This window comes from Condylostylus longicornis, unplaced genomic scaffold (genome assembly GCF_029603195.1).
Source record: "Condylostylus longicornis isolate FDR11 unplaced genomic scaffold, ASM2960319v2 ptg000022l, whole genome shotgun sequence".
Classification (NCBI taxonomy): Eukaryota; Metazoa; Arthropoda; class Insecta; order Diptera; family Dolichopodidae; genus Condylostylus; species Condylostylus longicornis.
This window is the reverse complement of record NW_026577991.1, coordinates 4,021,276-4,036,479: the sequence shown is the minus strand read 5'-3', so window position 1 is coordinate 4,036,479 and position 15,204 is coordinate 4,021,276. Positions and strand designations below refer to the sequence as shown.

Here is a 15,204-nt window from a genome sequence, read left to right as displayed (position 1 = left end):
TTAACAAATACCCAGTTCAAATTCGCTTTTACTACAATATGTATCTAGACACATATGTATTTGCTTTGTACATAAAAAAAATTGCGTGACTCTTAAAAAATTTTTTTTTTTAAGAAAATCACCTTGTTATATTCAAAAAGACATAAAAAAATAAATAAATGGTAAGATTCTAAAAACTGTCGTAAATTCAAATTAAAATAAAACTTAATAAAATCGTATACATATGTAATAAAAAATAAGAGTATATCAATTAAAATTATTCTAAAGGTTAAACCTACGCTTAAAACAAATTTTATCCCTATTGCTTTTAATTTATTCCAAACAAATATACATTATCGAACTGTTTGTCTTTTTCTTGTTATAATTTTAACAATTCGAATGTTTAATTTTTTAAAATAACATAACAATAACACCATACGTATAATACAATACATAATATTAAAATATACCTATGAAATAAATTTATAACAAGCTTAGTAATTAAAACTAATATGGACAGGTTTACGTTTATATATGTATGTATCCTCTGAAAGAAGATCATAATTCCGAATTTCACTATACCTACAAAAAAATTTTTCATAAATTTACTATATATGAATAGGAATTGAGATTTAGATACGAGTAGATATGAATAGGAATTAACAATTTATTGTATAGGATAAAAACATTATAGCGTAATTTTTAAATTAATTGCATATTTTTAGGAGAACATTAATTATATAAATGTTCCTCCAAATATATATAGTGATGCAATAAATTTAGATATGAGTTTCATTTTGTTTCATTTTTAATGTTTCAATAATATTAAAATTAAAACGATAAATATAACTGTAACGATAAATTTTTAATTAAAACGATAAAATTAAAAATGATTTTATGGAAACTGTAGTTAAAAATTTGCTAAATTAGAAATTTTTAAATAAATGTAAAAACAATTGGCAGACTTTGACTCTTCTTAAAATAATGTTCATACTTAAAAATTAAAATTAGCTTTATCATTTACAATAATGCAAAAGCTTCGGCGAAATTAAAGGAGCCAGAACAATTGATTATGGAATAATTATTGGTTGATTTAAAAAAAGTACTTCAAAAAAAGATTACATTCTATTGCAAACACTCTTATTATCTGGCTCGAAAATTATTTTATAGGAATCTATTAACATTCTTATCGATTTACTTTTTAAACAGCTAGTAAAACATATGAATTAAGAATGAGATTCTGTCTTTTTTTTCGATGCCGGTTACACGAAATCGTTTATAGTAGTCATTTCTGAATAATTTAAGCAAGTATATCAAGCAAGTATTGAAGGCAGTTCATATAAATGATTTCATAGCTTCATTTCATTTCCTGTTGGACACTGTTTGCTATCTATAGTAAGTTGATTTTAAAACAGCTTCAAAAATTCTTGTAATTTTTAGAAATTTCGTAACTTTATTGGTGGTTTTAGAATTTAACGATTTATATTATAAAATGTGGTTCATTAATTATAATTAATTAGTTCAACTTTCGTTCAAACCAATTCAAATCAGCTTTCCATATATAAATTCAATTGTTATATAATTTTTTTTCTTTAATTTTTATCTGATGAATAACGATTTCCGCTCATAATATTCATCTGTCAAATATTTTCCTCTTTTAATGAAATTTTATAACAAAGACAAAAAAATTCATAATCCTAAAAAGAAATTGAAAATTTAAAATTTGTTATTGAAAAAAAAAAAAAATTTCACATATAAAAATAAATTTATTCATTTTTTTTATTGTATTTTTTTCTCTGTTTCTAAAAAATTATAAAATTTAACATAAAATGTTAAAAATTATAATATTTGTAACTAAATAGGAAAAAAAACTTTTTATATAAATCTATTCTTCACTTCAATTATGCATTAACAAAAATATTTAAAAATTTTACATAATTTTCACAAAAAGCTCAAAGTAAAATTGTATGTAACAGAAAGAGAGAGGTATTACAATTTTTTTACACTTAAAGTGAATTTCTAAAACTTATACTCGGTTTATATTTAATATTTTTCTCCCTTAAATATTTTATATTGTAGTTCATTACTAATGTGCTGCTTTAGCTGCTGCTTCTTCTTTGGCTTTATCTTCATTGTATTTTTTATGCCAGTCTAAATTTTGTTTAGTTACACTTTCACCACGTCCCATAGCATTTTTGCCACTAATTACCATTACGATGCAACCAACTAAATTTATAAATTTTTTAAATAGAAAAGACAATAGAAAAATTTAATTTATTAATTTATTTTGAATTTTTTAATTATTTTAAATATATTATATAAAATACAATATAATTTTCTTTTAATTAAAGAAATCAAATCAAAATAATTTTAAATTTATATATAAAAATTATTTATTTTGAAAACTATACTTTTTTAATTAATGGTTACAATTTTTAAAAATTAATTAATTAATTAATTAATTTTTAATAAATTACTAAAATTTTTGATTTAATTTCCGTTTGTTTTTTTCTTATACGACAAACTAAATAAACTAAAGTTTTAGTAAAAAAAATAAAATAAAATTTAAATTAATGTGCAATTTAATATAGAATTTTATTAATCTGTGCAAAAAAAACCAATAATTAAAATAATTAAAAATAATTCCTAATTTGTATTTTTAATAATGCAAATTTGTTTACTTTTTTTTGAAACTCTTAAATTTTATAAACGTCAAGAGAACGCATAAAAACTACAAAATCATCAAATTATTTGGAAACAAACAAAAGCTAAATGTCAATAATAATTATTATAAAAATTTACCTGCTGTTAGAACCATCATAATATTGGCTACTTTAATACGCATTCTATTTCTACAACGTTCCATTGTTTCAACGCTATTTGTCGTTTATTTTTAATGTTTTAATTTTTTTTTTGTTTTATAAAGTTTACGAAATAATTTGTTAATAAAAAAATAAATTAATGAACAAAAAAAAAAATAGTAATGCGAGGATGAAAATAATTTTGTTTTTGTTTTATAAAGAATTTCCTAAACTATTTTTGTTTCCTTTAAGTTTATCAGCTCTGAACACACAATATCAAATAAAACTATATTTAAGAAATAAAACAAGGTGTTCAGGGATCAATACTTTGTTATTTATTTTCCAATTACTATATAGGCTCCTTTCAAGGATTTGCCAAAATAACTTTCGGAATAAAAAAATATTTATATTTAGAAAAACTTTAAAAAAATAATTTTTGACCAAATTATCCAAGTGCCTTTTGGATTTTTGACTGATTGTATACTTCAATCCGAACATCAAAGTTTATGTTTTCAGAGCTGTATATTTAAGAGAAAACAGAGTCGGAAGCATTTTTTTTTAGATTTTCTTTAAAAAACTCTTTTCTTATAAAAACATGATTGACTAACAGTAAAAATTATTTATGATCTACCCTCGCGAAAAGATGCCGATTAATAGACTTAAGTTCAAAATTTTTATTAATGAATTATTCAAAATATTTTAGGCCAATTTCAAAATATTTTTCTAATTAAAATTGTTAATATTGTTTATAATTACCCCTAAAATACTTGAAATACAGTTTTACATACTTAAAATAGTCCTTTACGAATCTTAATAATAATAAATTTTCTTTATAACAAACATACATAACTGATATGTGTGAACAGCTTATTTTCGAATGTTAGTAAGTTTTTATACATTCACCACAAATATTATACCAATCACCATATAGGGTTAGTTAGTAAATTTATTTTTTTAATATAAGATTTTTTTTTATTAATTTTATATTTTAAATTTAAAAATTATTAATTAATTACTATAATATGTAAGTAAAAATTTTTTATTTACCTGAGGCAATTATCATAAAATAGTTGGTAAAACGAATACGTACTTTACTTTTACAACGTTCCATAATTTCGTAGCTAATTTAGAAAATTAAAATTTAATATACTAATTTCTTTTTTTGTAAATTTTTTTTTTTTGTAATTTAAAAAAAGTAAATATTATCAAAATTTATCCAATTATTTTAATTTATTAATGCCTATAATTAAATTTAAAAAATTTTTAGACATTGATAAATTAATTTTTATATAATGTACATATTGTATGTATATATATAGGAACTTGCAATACGTAATTTTAATATTCGCTAATAATTAATTAATTGATAAAAATTAATTAAACACATAAAAATGTTAATTATATTTTTTAAGTTTTGATTAATTAATTTGTATAGAAATATTAGTTTAATTGTTATATAATTAAATGTCTCTATATAATAAATTTTAAATTTTTAACAAATAAGAACAGAATTCAACAGAATGATTTATAATTAACTAAACTGTTATACTCATAAAATATACAAAAAAGGCCTAAGCATCATTCAACAACACAAAACATTCTTTAAATCTCTATAATATTAAGTCTGTTCAAGTACTTTTGCCTATATGAATCCCCCTACGGAGTAAGTATCAACTAAAACGAGAAAAAAAGTAGAGTTGACCTTGTCAACTCTGTGATACCCTTACGAATTTGTTATTCTATGTGCGAATAACTAATGTGCCATAACTAATTATGGGGCAGACTATGACTTTAAGTTGCCGTATTATTTTATGCAAAACTTCAGTACTATGTGTTTTTCAAAATACTGGTAGTGCCAAACTACTATTGAAGTTTTATGGCAGCTACCAGAAAGAGCCAAGAAATTTTAGCGAATTTTATTAAGTACATCGGCCCTACTAATATATTCACTTGTGTGAAATCTCAATATCACGGCTTTTATAGTTTCTGAGATATAGCCAAATAACTTTTGAAGTTGTATGGCAGGTACCAGAAGGAGCCAAGTAATTTCAACAACTTTTATGAGACACATTGGCCCTACTAATGTATTCGTTTGTGTGAAATTTCAATACCATAGCTTTAATAATTTCTGAGATATAGTCAAATAACTTTTGAAGTTGTATGGCAGGTACCAGAAGGAGCCAAGTAATTTCAACGACTTTTATGAGACACATTGGCCCTACTAATATATTCGTTTGTGTGAAATTTCAATACCACAACTTTTATAGTTTCTGAGATATAGCCAAATAAATTTTGATGTTGTATGGCAGCTTCCCGAACCGGTACCCCGATCACGTCCAATTCAAATAGGGTTCTGGCACTTACTACAATAAATCATTTGTGAAAATTTGGTGAACTTAGCTCAATTAGTTTTTGAGTTATCGTTCGGATGGACGGACGGACGGACGGACAGACAAAGCTAAATCAACTCAGAATTTGACGCTGATCAAAAACATACACTTGAGTCTATATCTAACACCGTTATTTCTTAGCGTTACAAACGGTAAGGCAAATTTAGTATACCCTTCGAACATACGTTCGTACGGGTATAATAATTGTCAAAAAATCTTTTGATTCCCTCATTTTATTTTTCATTTTTTACTTGAAAGTTGAAAGTTATAGTGAACTCGTTTGGGGTGATTTAATTGTCAGATTTAAATTTTAAGATGGTTCTACATTATCAAAAAAATATTAAACAAACTCAGATCCCCTAATTTAACCAAATGCTCGTAATAAATCAACGAGCATTTAAGTTGTTAATTTACAATTAAACATGTATAACGAAAGTTTTTTATAAATACAAATAAATTTATTTTCTTGAAATTTATTAGAAATTCATTGTTTACATACAATGAATTCAATTTTTTATATTTTCCATAAAAATTTTTATGACCAATCTATCAACAAAAATTTATGATACTTGTGACCGCACATAACTTACATACATATATAAATTACAAATTATAATTTAATTTTTCAACATTTTTAAAAATTAAATTGAATTTCTATCAATTTTATTACTATATTTACAAAATAATAAATTTTCAATTTATAACTAAAAGTTACGTATGTATAGGTAATCAGGTTAAGTCATTCTCTTTATTTTCATCAGGTCCGACTTGAACAATCAATCTTTATAAAAATTAAATTGAGTAAAATAATCATTTAATTGATAATTCAATTATTGTTTCCCTTTCAATTAAAAGCCAAAAAAATTGAATTAGAAAGAACAAAAAAAAAAATTAATGTGATTTCAAAACTTAACAAACAAAATATCAAAATATTTGTTCAATATACACACAATTTAAGTATAAACATTCATGATATACGACAATTTAAGAATCGGAAACCAATACAATGGAATGAATAGCTTATATAAATAAATTTTACGAGTATTAACTGAAAAAATTTTATATCGAAATTTTGAACTACTATCAAGTGGAAACAGGTTTTTTATGGTTTGAATTACAAACCAACTGTAGCAAAATAAATGAAAGTCCCAAATGCATACGAAATTAATATGCAACTCTTCCAAAGAATATTAGAAATATGTATTGTATGAATTGAAATTAACCAGAAATGTTCTTCTAACCGAATTTAATTATTATTATACATCCAACACGCCATTTGCAATTTAATTTAAATAGTGTCAAAATCTTTTAGTCTCCCGACTCCTTTATTAAACTTTGACAAATAAATAAAAATTTGATAGTTTATACAATGTTCAGTTAGCTTATCGGCTTTTGGCCGATTTATTTAATTAGAATTAGCATGGATCATTTAGAAAATAACAAAAATATAGAAAATTAAATTTAATGTATTGAGTTAAGCTCGTATTTTAATAAACGATATAAGCTTATAATAATAATATTAACAAAATATTACAACGACGTGTTGTTTGTATATTTACAACACGTTATGTAAACATTAATTTTTTTTTTTTGGTTATTCCACCTTCTTTAATCTTCTCTTAAGATATTTAAACAAATTTAAACACTTGGTTGCTTTGCTTGCTAGTCAGTTGCGCTAATAAAAATAGAAATAATGAAAGTGAATATATAATGAAGTTTGTGTATATTATATAGAATATGTGTACCCATTACACGTACACTATTAAATATTTATGTATGTTCAAAAAATTCAAAATTAGATTTCTTCATCGACAAAAATTTTCTTAAATTGTTTGTATCGTTCACACTAATGAAGCACTAAAACAATGATAACATTAAACAGAAGACAAAAAAAATTAAGTACACAACCAATTCTAAGAACCAAAAAAAAATTATTTTATAAGGAGCTCACGAACTCAATATATTTACTCTATACCAACGAATGAGACGTATTACTTCTTATAAACTCAATCTTTTTCTAATATACAGTAATCCCCGAGCAATTACGCTTGAACACGAAACGGCACATGATGTTTTATTATAAGTTATAATAAGACAACTTATTATAAGTTGGTATTTGTCAAAAACTCAATTATTAAATTTATAGATTTAAAAATTCTACATTAAATTGGTACATCAAGCTTTTAGCATTTAAATTTAACAGAAATGAAAATGCTTTAAATATTGCCGAATCAATATGTCACTCTTTCTTCTTTTACAATTCAATTTACTCACCGTAAAAAAAAAACATTATTTTACAGTTTTATAGTTATTGTATGTATTTCGTATGATAAACCAAAATTTTTTTTTAATATGTCATTAAATATTTGGCATAATGTTTATTGAGTCGATGGTGTAATTAAACTGATTTTTCCGATTTTTTGTGTTAAATATCATGCAGTATGCATTAATTGTTTCAACACCCTAATCCGGGGAATACTGTAGTAAAAATGTATTAAAATGTGTACTGTACTATTGTATTAAAGAAAGCTAAACGAGTGGTTCAACTGTGTTGGGGGATCATTATTTTTTTTTTTTATTTGACAGTACATATTTTCATAAAGCTTCGACATTTTAAAATTCCCGACATAAGTTGGCTTTTTATTAATATTTTTATCACACGAGTACTACCTAAAATACAACCATGTATGTATATATGTACAATTTACTACATCCATACATAAATTATTTATGTATACTGTATAAAACATATCATACATGCATACAATATGTTACGTAAATCTGGCCAAAAATATTCATGGAGAACAATGTTGGATATGAAAATATTTTTTTCTACATAGAGATTATATAATTTTTTTTTTTTGTATAAAATTATATAAATTTTGTGTACCCTGCCTGATAAGTACATAACATGAATTTTTTATTTTCTTTGTTTTCCCAAAATTTGACCTTCTCAAATTTATTTAGATAAGGTGTCTAGTAAAATACATTGAAATTTTTTATTTGAATTGATTTGTCTTAATTTTAAAATAAGTGAAAAATGAAAAGTCAAGAAATAACTGAACATTATCTAAATTAAACACATTATTTATTAATTTAGGTTCTGATTGTCTATCTCGCTATTTTACTCAGAAAGTGAGAAGGAAGTGAGTAACTGTCCAATACCTTGTATAATGAAATTTTCAAGTGAGTAGAAATATTTTGTATTGTGTATTTCTAAAATGCATATAAAATTTATTCATTTTGTTTTTGAAAGTGAGATGTTCATTCGATAATTTGAGAAAAAATGCAAAAATCCAATTAAAAAATGAGTAGTCTTATTGGAAAACATCCATTAAAAAATATTGAGAATTATGATTTGAAGGTGAATAAAAAGGCGAGATACACGATCAAGCTGTTAGTCGTCTTTTTAAAACGTAACTATAAATAATTCTTCAGTTTGTTAAGTACAAAATAAGCAAAGTAAAGTAATTTACTAAGACAATATCTACCGGCAAGTTTATTCTATTGTTCATATTATGTTGGTCTAGCTGATCTTATTTTCTTTATTTGTACAAAAATTCTACTATTGCAAGATATTGACAATATTATGGATTCAAAAAATCAAACACCCTATTTTTTTTTTTAATATTTAAGAATTTAAACTTGCTAGTTTAAATATAATAATTGGGTATACACACAAATTAGAAATATGAAATCATAATAGAAAAAAGTGAAATACACACATGCATAAAAAAAGAAAAGAAGTGGTAAAAATGCCAATGAACTTTCAAATTTAATAACTTTTGAATAAGTAATATGAAAATTTTTATATCGACCTTGGTTTTTCTTTGGTTTTTGTTCTTTTTTTCGTTTTCGTTTTCATTTTAAATTTACATATGATTTTCTAATTTTAAATACGTAAAATAAATTTGCATTTATTTTTAATAAAATTATTTTTATTAAAAATTATTTACAGAGCGGAAAAGTATAAAAGTACAATAAAAAAATTTTCAATATTTTTTTTTTTTAGATTATGTTTAAACAGCTTATAAGTATGTATGATAATTAACGAAATTTATACAATTTATATATGTATACATTTAAGTAATACCTTTAATTGAATTCTAATAACAGATCTAAAATTCAAACCATTTTGTAAAATAAATTAATTACTATATGTATATTTAAACTTCTTACAAGCGTATTAGAGAAGCGAAATTGTGAATAAACAAAGTTTAAAGGGCCTCTATTGGAATCGAAAAGGCCAACAAATTTTTGTCTTCTAATTCTGAATATTTTCCAAACGCCTCTAATTCCTTAAATACATACATACTTAAAAAAAAACTGTTACTAAATGCTTCGAAGGTTATTTTGTCACATGAGGCGCTCAGGACTTTGGTGGTGTTTTCAACATTTTTGCAAAAATGAGCTATTACTCGTATGTTCAATAGAGCTGTAAGACCTAAAGAATTATTTTATATAGTCAAAATACTTAGTTTACTCCGCTTTCCTTCACTCTATTTTGACATAATTTCGTTTTTGCCTTTAAAAAATTTTCTTAAAAATTAAATGCTTAAATATTTCTATCGCAATTTTCTCGAAATGTCACTTTCAAAATGCAAGTGGGCCACTAATGTTCTGAGCGCCTCACATGTAATAACTATTTCAATTTTTTTTTAATCACATTTAACTGAAAAGCTTTAAACAATTTAATCATTAATCATAGAATTAAAAGAAATTCATATGTATGTGAATGTTTATATGTATGTATGTACAAAATTACATTTTACATTAATAACCTGATTCAAACTAAATAAGTATGTAATTATAAAAAATAATCTAATAATGAATATTTTTCTTATTTAAGCTATTTAAGTGGAAGTATCTGTTTTGAACTTTTGTGAACACAACACAGTCTTATTGAGTCAAGGTTATCAATCTCCAAAAAAATAATTAAAATTTTATTTTTATCGCTCTATATTTTAAGTACAGAATATATTGAATATGTATGAGTGTTAAACACATATACATTTATAAAATACTATGTTGAAATAAATATGTACAATAATTTTTTTTAAACGTTATGTAGGTCACGTATGTATGTGAAAAATTTAAACTTAAATTTTTACTGATTTAAATAAGATCTGCATTTGAGTAATTAATATTAAAACAATTAAGTAATTAACAGAATATAAAGATAGGAGAGAAGGTACCCAGTTAGATATTTATTATTATTTTTTTTTAATTTTAACTGAAACCTAACAAAAAATTGTTATTCAAATAACTTTATTCAATTTATTTTTAACTATTTATTTCAAGTTTTACTTCCACTCTTTTTTTTTTTGTCTTAATATATTGTTATATTAGTAGGGAGCTAGAGCTATACCTACTTAAATTTAGATTTATTTTAATAAAATATGTAGATAGAAAAAAAATAACATGGCGTTCACGTTCTAGTTGAATGAAAGTCTCATTTTTTTTTTTGAGAAAGAATGAAGGAAAGACAAATAGACAAACTAGAAAACAGAAAAATTAATTAATAAAAGAAGATAATGTGAGTTGAAAGAAAGAATTAGACTTGTTACACGTGTACTCAATAATAAGAGATTTGTATATCAAATTAAGAAATTTTTCTTCCAAATTCTTAAATTTAGAAAAAAAAAATGCTGAAAAATCTAACATGCTTACTTATATTTTGATTAAATATGAAATTTAAATTACACGCGTTTGAATAACAATTAATTAGAAATTTGATAAAAAATTAAATATGTACATACTATGTATGAATGTATGTATGTATTAAAAAAATTAAGTAGGTGTACCAATATCATATTTTTTTTTATATTTCTTTTGTAGATTTTTCGTTTTTTTTTGGGGTAATTTTTGAATATTAAATTATAAATATTTTAAAAAATTTTCAATTATATTTCAATTAGTTCTTTGTTTTCTTCAATATTTTTGTTTGTTATTTTGTTTGTACATTTATTATACATAACATTTTTGTTTACATTCGTACACGATTCGGTTACTGCATAATCAAATCTAAGTACCTATATTTTGATAGTCGCATCACTTGACTCATTATTGAAAAGTGTTTTGTTTTTCAGTAAACATTTTCAAATTTTAAAATTGATTTTATGTAGATTACAACTTTATTGAATAACAACACCTTTAAGTTTTTCAATTTAAAAAAAAATATATGTATACCTATATTTTGAATATCAAATATTTTTGAATACATACATCCATACATAAATGATCACAAATTCATGTGTGTATAAATAATAATAATAGAATGATCAATAAACTATAAATGAAATATATTTTTACACAAATATTTTCTGTCGTATTAGATTCGGAAATTCGGAAATTAAAAAACCACAATGTTTATTAGTTGCAAAGAGGGGCGTAAAGTAATGAAGAATCTAAGAAGAGACCAGTATGGAAACAAGAATAAATTTTATTAGAAAATTTTAAAACTTTAAAACAGTTTACTCCTGTAATCTAATTTAATTCATAATATTTTCACTACCTAAAACCCGTTATTCAGAAATTTTCATTTAACAATATTTAAAAGCGCATATTTTCGGTCTCCCTTGTATAAAACTGAATTTGCTTCATAAACATTACATTTTTTGTTATCAGTATCTACATTTTATTTAATTTAAATGATTCATACATTTTAATAGGAAGATAATATTAAATGTAAAAAATTTAACAACTGTCAAAAGAATGAATTATTTTTTGATTATTTATGAGCACAACAAAAAAAAAATTTAAAGTAAAAAGAAAAAAATGAATTTGTGTTCTTCTTTCTTTTGCCCATGGACATGTGTACACAATTTTTAATTTTTTTTTTTTTCATTTTCTTAAATAACTTTCACGCTTTCTGTTTATATAATCGTATAGATACCATATTTTATAGATACATTATGTATGTAGAAATACATACAAAAAATTATATAAATGATTAATTGAAATATCTACATATGTACATATTTGTTCATTTTTTATTAATATAAATTAGGTATTTAAATGGATTAATGTTAAAACTTTCGAATATAAAAACGTGTATATGTATGTAAGATTATAAATTTTGATGCAATATCTAATAAAATTGAAAATTGTTTAAAATGTGGTTTTAATTACTCACAACTTTTTGTTTAAATTAAATCCATTGATTTATACTCGTATACCTATTTTAAAAAAAATATCAAAATTTGATGATTTGGTATGCGATGTCTTATACAAGTAAGTAGTATCTACGGTTTTAGAAAGTAAAATTTATGATTTAAATATCTTCGGATATTAGCGGTAATGTGTGGGTTGAAACTAAAATTTATCAATTTAAAAATTGATGAACTTTTATTCATATTTAAAATTGGTAGATTTTCTTTTTATATAAATAACAATAATTTTCTAAAATAAACACAACAAAAACCGATTCACAAATTATAAAATTAGTTTAATAAAATTTTTGTAAACGTGTTTGAATTATGTAGCTATAAACACACTTTAAATTTTAAAAATTTTCCTATACATAATTACAGTTGCAAACACTTTAAATCTTAATTAACTTCAGTTCTCTGTTTGATCTTTATTAATCCGGTTATAACAATAATAACTGCAACCGACAAAATATATGTAATAAAAACGGTAATGATTAAGAAAATTTTAATCTGAAAAAATGTATGTAAGTATATGTCCATGTATATAACATAAGCAAACCTAATGTACATACATATATATCTGGATACAGTAAATATGCATATTTAACTGTTTTTCTTAATAAATAGGAGCTCCTCTTCTAAATCGAAAAAAGTTGTTTAAAGAAATCCAAAAAAAAAAAAAACAAAAAAAAAGGGTTAGATAATAATGGCCTTGAAAATATCAATTATACGGTTGACTTATAATTTTTTGTTAAATTGTTGCAAATTTATATGATTTTTATGTATTTATGTATGCATATTTGTAGATAATCCCATAATGTAGATTTTAAAAGAATAAAAATATTTACCTAACATGACTTGGAACTTCATCTACACTCTTGTATTTTTTGGTCCATACCAAAAACCGTTTTTCTAAATTACTAAAAAGTAAGAAAATATTAAAATAAAAAAAAATTTCACAAAAAAAAAAATTCTTACGTCGGCTTATGTTGATTAATTTGATCCCTCAAACAACTTGTAGTTGAAATACTTTTATTTGATAAAATTGTTGTTTGAGATCCAATTTTTTTAATTAATCCAAACATTATGAATATTATAATCTGATAACTGTAAAGAAATTAGCTAGTTAGGAAAATATAAGAATTATATTAATATTTAATTTTTTTATTTCGTAGAATAGTAGCAGCTGATAAACGACAAATAGCTGAAGAATAAAAACAAATCGCTGTCAAGTCAATTATAAGTACATATATTTCAATGGTAGGTTAATAAAGGAGTTGCCGCATAAAATATATAGAACAATTTTTAAATCAAATCGTTAGGTACATTGCAGTAAAATCGAATTAGCTTAGTTTAGTCGAGTAGTCACGGTATAAACAAGTTAAGAAATCGATTGATTCCTTTTTTCAAAATTAAAAGAAAAAAATAAATTGCATTTCATATTTGAATGAGCAATTGTTAAAATTTTGTTCTTAAATTTCCTTTGTAATTTAATTATTGTTTGAATTAGCAGTACAATTGTTAATTAAAATGCAATTCAAAATTTTTTTGAAATTATATAGTAAACCTTTAATACAACGCCAAAATTCAAATTTTAAGAAAAAAATAATTTAGAAATTTATAATTTAAAATGTAATTTAATTTAACTTTTAATCCAAGTATAGATCAACTAAAACTTAAATTTTTAATTAATAGTTTGTATTAGGTATTTGAATAAATCAATTGTATTCGCAAGCATTTTTAAATATCCAAAACAAATAATTTTTTTTTTTTTTCAAATAAATCTTTCCTACCTATTTAATTAATTATTATATCTATATAGTATACTATAATCTTCCGTTATATGAAGTGATTCTTACAACAATCTTTTCACAACTGACTTTATTTTTAAATACATATAATGGCCACATATTACATACAGAACTAGTTTTATAAATTCAGAAGCGATTAAACGAATATCAACATAAAAAGAAAACAAAAAAAAAGCTTTCTCCAGTTTTCTTTGAAGATAATTTAGCTGTTATGTGGCATGTATTAAAAAAAAATTAAACTTTTTTATCTTTTGGTAAAAAGATATTGATATATATAATATTATATAGGTATCATGTTATCTGAACACAGTCTACATAATCCTCAACTTTCTGTTAGAACTGTATTAAAGTAAAACTAATGTTTGGTGATCATTAAAACAAAATTTTTTAATCTGTTATATGCATTTTCCTATCTGTATATTGCTTTGTCTTTATCTACAATAAATCATTGGAAAAAAATAGTGATTCTGATATGAAACGGACAGAGCAATGAAATATAATAAAATAATAAAACGATCTACATATTTATCTGTTCCTAGAAATTTTCTTATTATTTACCGTTTACACGAAGTGGGTATAGTTTGGTTAAAAAAAAATCAAAGCTAAAATTTAAGAGTCAGTTTACACATATCAGCTTGCAGTCATTTTACACATATTTAGATACCTCTTTTTACATGGAAGTTAATAATGTGAACTTTTCCTAAATTTTTTATTAGAAAAGCTAAAAATGTAATAAAAGTAATTACTATTTGAAAAAATTTTTTAAGTATTCGTAAAAATCATTGACATTAAATTGAATATCAAATTTTTGGTACATTGATAAATATTTGATTTTAATGTATTCAATAGTGTTTTTGTGGGAAATGAATTTCAATATAACAATATCTGAAAATAAAAGTTTTTGTGTTATAAATGCAGAAAAGATTATATTTTTTTTTTTGGTTGAGAGTTTTGCATCGGTACATGAAAGATTGACAAGGTTTGATTTGCTTGTATTAACTTAAGTTAAAAAAAGAACTGAAGCAATTTTCCGCGGATGTCAGAATTCATATTCTAATATACATATTTTAAT

At 22.8% G+C, this 15,204-nt stretch overlaps 1 protein-coding gene across 2 annotated transcripts; it reads right to left on the bottom strand.

Annotated features, from left to right (window-relative positions):
- Positions 1-1,725: 1,725 nt before the first annotated feature.
- On the bottom strand, positions 1,726-14,173 carry LOC129606878 (UPF0389 protein CG9231). Of its 2 annotated transcripts, XM_055517493.1 has the most exons (5): positions 14,115-14,173; positions 13,300-13,428; positions 13,170-13,241; positions 2,782-2,855; positions 1,726-2,205 (listed from the first exon to the last, which is right to left on the bottom strand). In XM_055517493.1, the coding sequence occupies exons 2-5, from the start codon at positions 13,404-13,406 to the stop codon at positions 2,066-2,068; spliced, it is 393 nt and encodes a 130-aa protein (XP_055373468.1). In that variant the 5' UTR covers positions 13,407-13,428; positions 14,115-14,173; the 3' UTR covers positions 1,726-2,065. The 2 variants fall into 2 exon arrangements, with proteins under 2 accessions (XP_055373468.1, XP_055373469.1); XM_055517494.1 differs by lacking the exons at positions 2,782-2,855; positions 14,115-14,173 and adding an exon at positions 3,828-3,901 and having other exon boundaries at positions 13,300-13,516.
- Between the last annotated feature and the right edge of the window lie 1,031 nt (positions 14,174-15,204).